Here is a 7,965-nt window from a genome sequence, read left to right on the forward strand (position 1 = left end):
ATCTAAAACCTGACGGGCAACGCCAAGTGTAGTATTGTCCTTTGCTCAGACTGGGGGGCTCAGACCTGGCTTGTACCCCTAAGTGGCTCTCATAGTTGGCCGTTCAATAACTGTCAGCCATGACGTTAAGTCTAACAAGCTCATCTAAGGTTTCTCCTTGCCCACGTCTCTCCTTAAACTGCCGTATTGTGCACCCTCGAAGGCAGGGCTCGGTAAAAATGACGAGTTTCCCCTTGTGATGCTGTCAGTGTTGTTGTGAATGTTTTGAGGGTATATCACTTAGTACCACAGGGGTTAAGTAAATGATGCTGTTTTAAATGAAAAGTTGGGTTAGGCCTTAAAATGGAACATTTGAAATTCTATTAATCTAATGTCTAAATGGAAAAGATCAAAATAACCGAAGTTGGGATATGATTAAATTCTGATTAAACCCTATTTAGAAAATGTTAGTAAGTATATCTTCATTTAAAAGCTATTTCCGGGGGTGCCTGGGTGGCTCAGGGGTTAAGCTTCTGCCTTCAGCAGAGGGCATGATCTCAGGGTCCTGGGATCGAGCCCCGCATTGGGCTCTCTGCCCAGCAGGGAGCCTGCTTCCCGCTCTCTTCAATCTGCCTACTTGTGATCTCGGTCTGTCAAATAAATAAATAGAATCTTTTTAAAAAATAATAAAATCTATTTCCGTGGTCGCCTGGATGGCTGTGGTTAAGTGTCTGCCTTCATCTCAGGTCATGATCCCAGAGTCCTGGGATCAGCGGGGAGCCTGCTTCTTCCTCTCCCATTACCCCTGCTTATGTTCCCTCTCTCACTGTCTGTCAAATAGATAGATAAAAGAATAAATAAATGCTATTTCCCCTTTAGTTTCTTTATATCAAATAATTTTGACAAGTATATTATGGTTTAATTTTCTTTCTGGTTAAAGTACAACCTTAAAGGTGCACTGAATGAGGAGAAGAATAAGTATTAATTAACCTCAATGTCATTATAAAGATAAAAGAGAATTAAGTCATATTAACCATGAAACAAAGCAGCAATTCAATCTTCATACTTATATATTTGTGCATAGAATTGCTAATGAGAAAGGTGAGTTGGCACTTTTTCATGTTAGCTAGAAGCTGCATTTTTTTTAAAAGATATTATTTATTTTTTTGACAGAGATCACAAATAGGCAGAGAGGCAAGCAGAAGGTGAGGGGGAAGCAGGCTCCCTGCTGAGCAGAGATCCCAATGTGGGGCTCGATCCCAAGACCCTGAGATCATGACCTGAGCTGAAGGTAGAGTTTTAACCCACTGAGCCATCCAGGCGCCCCCTAGAAGCTGCATTTTTAAAACTTTTTTTTTTCTCAAAAGTATTTTGGTGAAAATTCTTTTTTAAGACTTATTTATTTGAGGTATGCCTGGGTAGCTCAGTTGGTTAAGCAGCTGCCTTCGGCTCAGGTCATGATCCCAGCGTCCTGGGATCGAGTCCCACATCGGGCTCCTTGCCCCACAGGGAGCCTGCTTCTCCCTCTGACTCTGCCTTCCACTGTGTCTGCCTGTGTCCGTTCTTGCTCGCTCTCTCTCTCTGACAAATAAATAAATAAATAAATCTTAAAAAAAAAAAAAAAAAAAAAAAAGACTTATTTATTTGAAAGAGAGAGAGAGAGACAGAAAGTGTGTGTGGGGGGGGTGGAGCAAGCTTCCCAACACAAGGCTCAATCCCAGGACCCTGGGATCATGACCTGAGTTGAAGACAGACGCTTAACTGACTGAGCCACCCAGACACCCCTTGGCTTTTGAAAATTCTTAAAGATAAAACAAATTTTACTTCTATCTTTTTCCTTTATGGGCTGGTGGATCTTTAACCTTCTTCCAGAGAATTTGACCCAAGCGAAAAGATCTTGTTTGAGCTATTCTAAACTCTGTACATTTTTTAAAGGTCTTCTTTCTAACTATAACTCTTATCTGGTGCGTTTATTTTCAGAAAGCAAAGATAAGCATGAAAACCTGAACAATGAGAAGCAGAATAAATATGAGTCACTGTAACCACTTCCACAAAATTCAGCTGACCTGAGGGCGGGAAGGAAGCTACATCAATTTGTTCATTTTTCCTCTTGACCTCTTGCATAATCTTTGTGTTTTCTAAACAGTTCACTGATTGTTGAATTTTACTGTATATTCATAAAAATGCAAAAGCAGTAGACCAGTGGAGAATTTGACACCTTTTCTTTTTTGTAAAGTTTATGGTATTATATCGATAGACCAAAACAACAGCATGTATAAAGAGGCAATATTTCCATTAATGCTGAACATGCTAAATGTTAACCTAAAATTTACTTTTGTGAGAATATTCCTTGTCCCAGCAAAACACTTTCCTTTCTACTGACAACCAGTACTCCTTATCACTGCATTGAGATTTATGGTTAAAATGTTATTTCTAGTGAATCGTTTGTATCAGTTCCATGTCCACATATAAATTTTCTATTTTAAAATTTAAGTTCCATTTATATATCATGATCAAGGCTTTCCCAATTCTTGGGTTGCTCTCCCTAACTATATATTTGTGAAAGAAGATTATCATTTTTTATTCAAGTCAGATAATGAATAGAAGAAATATAGCAAAAGAGGTAAGCCCTTTCCTATAAATCATCTAATATAGGCAGGAATCAGAGTTTTAAGTTTAATGAGGGCTTTTATCAGCCTGTGTTGAGACCCTATATAAAGCTAATGTTCAACTAAAATAACCTAAAGGTGTGCCTCTGTATAACTTTACCATTGGCCTTCACAAAGAGAACATGATTCCATATTTTGAAGGAATTTAATAAACGATGCTCATAAAGTTGCCAAACATGACTAATTGTTGGCCAAAAAAGGGGGTGAGAAAGTGAGTTCTTGGATGGATTGACATCTGTTACTTAAACATACTACCTGCCTGAGTATTTTTACATGACTGGGATTGTCTTTATGTGTTATAGCAGGTGATGAAAGGCTGTAAAATGAGTATATAAGGACTTGTTATCTGAAGGAGCTTAGGAAAGGATTTTCTTTTATTTCACTTAGAGGGGTAAAAGAAAAGTAAATCTCCCACTCTTCGTGAGAGTAGGTTCACATCGTCTCATGATGCGTCGTGGTGGTTTTGTCTAACACGAACAGGCGGGTTTTTAAAAATTCTTTTGATTGATATTTGTTGGAGGTTATGGTGGTTGATATTTCTCGCTATTGGAAACCAACTGAAAAGAGAAAATGTTCCAAATCATAACTACGTTTGCGTTTATGTAAAGTACGGTCTCTTACCTTTTAGTTTGTAGTTCAAGCGCACAGAAACAGTGGACTTGGGTTGTCGTTCTGTAGTCTTCTGTCTCCGTCAGCTCCTCTCATGTGTATATTCCCATTCTTCACTGAAATAATAGGGCATTTAACAAAGATCGCCATGTGCAATACTGTATTTAGTGTTTCTATTGCAATTTTTCTAGGATGTTAATTTATATGAAAATAAAATGAATAATAAAAGAGTACTGTGCCTCCTGTGTGTATATCGCCTAAGGATACTTGCAAAATGCAGTCATCGTATTTAACACAGGGGAAAATAAGTTAGACTCTGTGTTTGGAGATTTTTTAAAAGTTCTTATTTCAAGTTGAACAGTTGTGAGTAGTCGCGTATTTAAAAAGTAAATCGAAAAGCTTAACGCAATCTTAAGGAAGAAGTAATTCCCCCTTATGAGCAGAAATAGATCAATATTTGAGAAATCCTTTTTCCAAAAGTGTAAAGTTAGATGCAAAAATTCAGTGGATACAGATTAAGTGGGGAAGGGCTACCGGAAGACGGTAAGGCCAAAGGAAGGGAACGGCGCTGATGGGATATATACAGAAGAGGAAGTAAGGAATGAAACGAAGCACTAATGGAGAAGCACGGCAAGGGTTTTCTTACTCTGTAAGTAAGCTCTGTGTTTAGGTCTGATCATTCTTCAACATAATTTCTTTTATGCCCTGTACATTGGTTAATCATCTACTTTGTGTCAAGGCATGGTGCTAATAACTGAATGTCTCAAAGATGTTCATCAGGTTGGGGAAGCATATGAAGCAACAACTATGGTTCACTGTAGTGTCCAAATCAGCACAAAAAGCTGGAGTGCCTGGCTGTCTCAGTTGATAGAGCATGTGACCCTTGACCTCAGAGTCATGAGTTCAAGCAGCACGTTGGTAGTAGAGTTTATTTAACAAAAATTAAGAACAGAGAGCCCAGAAAGCTAAATCTAGAGAGATGAGTGGGTATTAGGCAAGTGAAGGGGGAGAAATTTGCAGACGGAAAGACAGTGCTCAGACGCATCGAAAACATCCTTTCTTTTAGGAGTTTTACCTGGTTCAGGTTAGGTGGAGGGAGGGAGCAGAGCATAAAGCTCAAGAAAGGATGTGAGAGATGTCACCAGAGACACAGAGATGTGATTGTATGACAGTTTGGGGTCAAGAGGATTTGAGAATCATCTGTGCCCCTCCTGCTCATAGTAGGGCGGTGTGTCAGCAGCCCTGACCTCCTCCAAGAGCTTGTGTGAAGTACAGTCTTGAGAGTTTTCCAAATGGTTGGTGAGGAGGGGATGATGATGTGCTTCTGAGAGAGGTAACAAACTGAGGGGGGGAAAGCATGGAAAACAGATGCAAAAGAGTCTGCCACACCTGATGGAGAATTAGTGCCTCATCAAGAATAAGCGGTACAAGGCCCGGTAAGTGGTAAGGGGCTACCGGTGGGATCGGGGCCAGACCATGGACGTCTTCGGTAAGAGGAAACAGGATGTAGTCCATTGTGGAGCCAGTGAGTTATTTTAAAGTAACATGAACAGGTTCTGACTTAATAGAGCCCATTCTGGTACCCGTGTTGAGCAGTATAGGCCTAGAGGCCCGAACACCTTTAAAGAAACTATTGCAAGTCCAAAGGAAGGAATATAGGACTTGATAATAGTAGTAGAGATGGAAACTTAGTGCTAAAGAAATGATATGTTAAGGAGGTAAAATATATATGAGAACTTCCGAAATCTTTACGTGTGAAAAACAAGAAAGTGTACTGAATTTAAGATGACAGTCTGGTTTCTTGACTGCATTGTTTGGCAAAGTATGTTTCTGTGCATCAACGAAGGTGATAGGAGGAAATGCTTCAGTCAAGTTTCTTCAAAAATATCAGTACCTTTAAGAAACCTGATAAGACTATCAAGAAAACCAACTCCCAAGGCTTTATCTCCCCCAATCTTCATTCCCTTCGGAATACCTGGTCTTATATAGTGACATAGTTAGTAGTATATAGTCGGTCACCCACTTAAGTTTAAATCCAGAAAGACAGAGACTTTTTGCCTTCAGAACTAAATCTGTGACCTTAAAAACAGCATGTGGCACGCATAAGGATGTACTGATTTAATGAATAAATGAATGAGAGGAAGAGAAGGGAAAAGTTCAGCGCTGAGAAGGAATGAAGAATCCCGAATGTGTGCGGAACATGCGTATTTCTAGTAGCTGGAAAATACCAATGAGGAACTCATTAGAGAGGTTTAATTCTGGAGTTGGTTTTTTTTTTTTTTTAAGATTTCATTTATTTATTTGACACAGAGAGATCACAAGTAAGCAGAAAGCCCGATGCAGGACTTGATCCCAGGACCCTGGGATCATGACCAGAGCTGAAGGCAGAGGCTTTAACCCACTGAGCCACTCAGGTGCCCCAATTCTGGAGGTTTTGAGCTAAGAGCCATCACTATTTGGGTGATAGTTGAAATCAGGTAGACTGGTTGAAATGGCCTGGGAAATTGAGAATAGATTTTTTAAAAACTCACTGAGATGGGGTTGAAACCAGGGTTTAAAAGAGAAACAGAAATAGGTCACAGAAGGAACCTCAGAAGATTAACCAGGGAATTAAAAGCAGAGAACCACGCAGAGGTAGTATTACAGAGGTGAAAGTAAACAGCACTTTAAAAAGAAGCACTCCCCATCACAATCCTTCTGCCTTTCAAACACACCACTATTGTAAATAACCGACATAATGAAATATATGTAATGGATTGACTTTTTCAATATTCTGCTTAAACTAGGTTAGAGAAGCAGGGCAGAAAAGAGATTTAAAGAACAAAACAAAACACGTGCGTTCTGGAGTTCTGCTCCTGGTGTGACGGGAGTAAGATTCTAAGAGAACAACCCTCCCCCAGATAGTACCTGTAAATTCCGAACGAAATATAAAAGCAACCACTTGGAGGCCCTGGTTAGTGAACAGAGAAGGTAAGTTCTGGGGCTCGGAGGGTGGACCACAGTAGATAATGGCCTGAGGGCTGGCTTCAGGAACGGTACAGCGCTCGGCAGCTAAAACTCCCAAAGCAGCAGTCTTTTTGGCCAAATGACATCATCTTTAAAGTCCTGGGAGTAGGGAGCAGGAGAGCCCCTGTTGACCAGAATTCTCTATGCCGTGAGAACATACTTCAAGACTGAAGGTGAGTGAAGACACTTGCATTCGTAAGAGGACAACTCCTATATGTTACAAGTAGACCTGTACTACAAGAATGCTGAAGAAAGTTCATGTTGAAGAGAAATGAGACCAAAACAAATGTGCCTTTTCAAGAAGGAACAGCAAACATTGCAAACGGTAAATACCTAGGAAAATATAAAAGACAAGTTCTTTTTGGTTTTAGTTTATTTTAAACACTGACAGTTTAAAGCAAGAAATAACATTTCATTGAAGAGTTCATAATGTATAGAAATGTAATGCATAAGGCAATTTCAGAGGATGGCACAGCATGAGAGACTATATTGCAAGATTTCTACATCTTAACATGAAGTAGTAAAATATTAATTCCAAATAGACTAAAAAGTTATGGAGCTATACTCTCAGAATGTACAACCCTCAGTGCAACCACTGAAACATAAGGGAAAGAAGACGAGCTAAAGAGGCAACAGACACATTAAGACAGAATTCAAAATCTATTTGAATTCTTAGGAAGAATAAAGGACAAGGAACAACAGAATTAGGACAAAGGACAAACAAGATGACAGCCTTAAACACAAATTTATATGTAAATTTATGTGTAAACATTGTAGAATGATTATCACAATGTACCTTTTTTTTTGAAAGGCATTATGCTGCCTACAAAAATTAGATACAAACAGATATAGTCATAATCATGTATACATCGATAACTGCTTTAGAATAAATGAAGTAAAAATGGACAGAATTAAGGAAGAAACAATCCCATAATCATAGCTGGAGGTTTTAATACTCCTTTCCCCCTGACTAGTAGAACCAGACAACTGATGAACAAGGGAAGGGGAGAAGGGGCTGTAAACTGGGAAGGAGGGAGTGCCGACGAGTGAGCAAGGAATCGACAGGGTAAAGGGAGCTATCAAGCCCCACAGATGGAGGAAAACCAAAGTACGCTTACCACCAGAGATGTTGGACTTTACCCACAAGAGTCAACCAAAAATAATTACAGTGGATGCCACAATACGGCAAACAAAGCAGCAGGTATGTCATAGCAGGGGAAAACAGAGAAAGCCCCAAAGAGCAAACTAGACCACCTACCTTGTTGGCCGTGTCTACACCTGCAGTATATCCAATATTGCTGCTACACAAGAGCCAAGCACCTCCCAACTGCCAAAAAAATTTGGCTCTGAACTGGGAATGATGGAAATGGCAGAAAATGACTAGATACAGAGAGCTAAGAGGGAAAAGAGCATGAACATCCCCCTCAAGAAAAGTCTGCAAGAGACTTCCCAAAGCACTTAAAGAAAATTGTTAAGAAAACAAATCAATAATTGAAAACAAACTCATTTTCAAAAATTCAAATGGGGCAAAATTTACATGAGTTCATGAAAACTATGTTTAGCACCTGAAAAGAGTTTGAAATATATAATCACTGAAATAAAAATACATATATAAACAAATAATTCCAGATGGACTCAAGAGATCATTAGTAATTTGGAAGATAGTACCAAGGAATTCACTGAAATCCTATTAGAGAGAGAG

The 7,965-nt window shown here is 39.3% G+C and overlaps 1 protein-coding gene across 2 annotated transcripts in view; it reads left to right on the plus strand.

Annotated features, from left to right (window-relative positions):
* FMN2 (formin 2) overlaps positions 1 to 3,482 on the plus strand; it is a 371,000-nt gene extending 367,518 nt beyond the window's left edge. For both annotated transcript variants that reach the window (XM_032319379.1, XM_032319378.1), the window contains one exon: positions 1,960 to 3,482. In XM_032319379.1, coding sequence (XP_032175270.1) covers positions 1,960 to 1,986 — 27 coding nt within the window. In that variant the 3' untranslated portion in view covers positions 1,987 to 3,482. The remainder of the gene's footprint in view (positions 1 to 1,959) is intronic.
* Positions 3,483 to 7,965: the final 4,483 nt, after the last annotated feature.

This window comes from Mustela erminea, chromosome 17, assembly GCF_009829155.1.
Source record: "Mustela erminea isolate mMusErm1 chromosome 17, mMusErm1.Pri, whole genome shotgun sequence".
NCBI classification, from domain to species: Eukaryota; Metazoa; Chordata; class Mammalia; order Carnivora; family Mustelidae; genus Mustela; species Mustela erminea.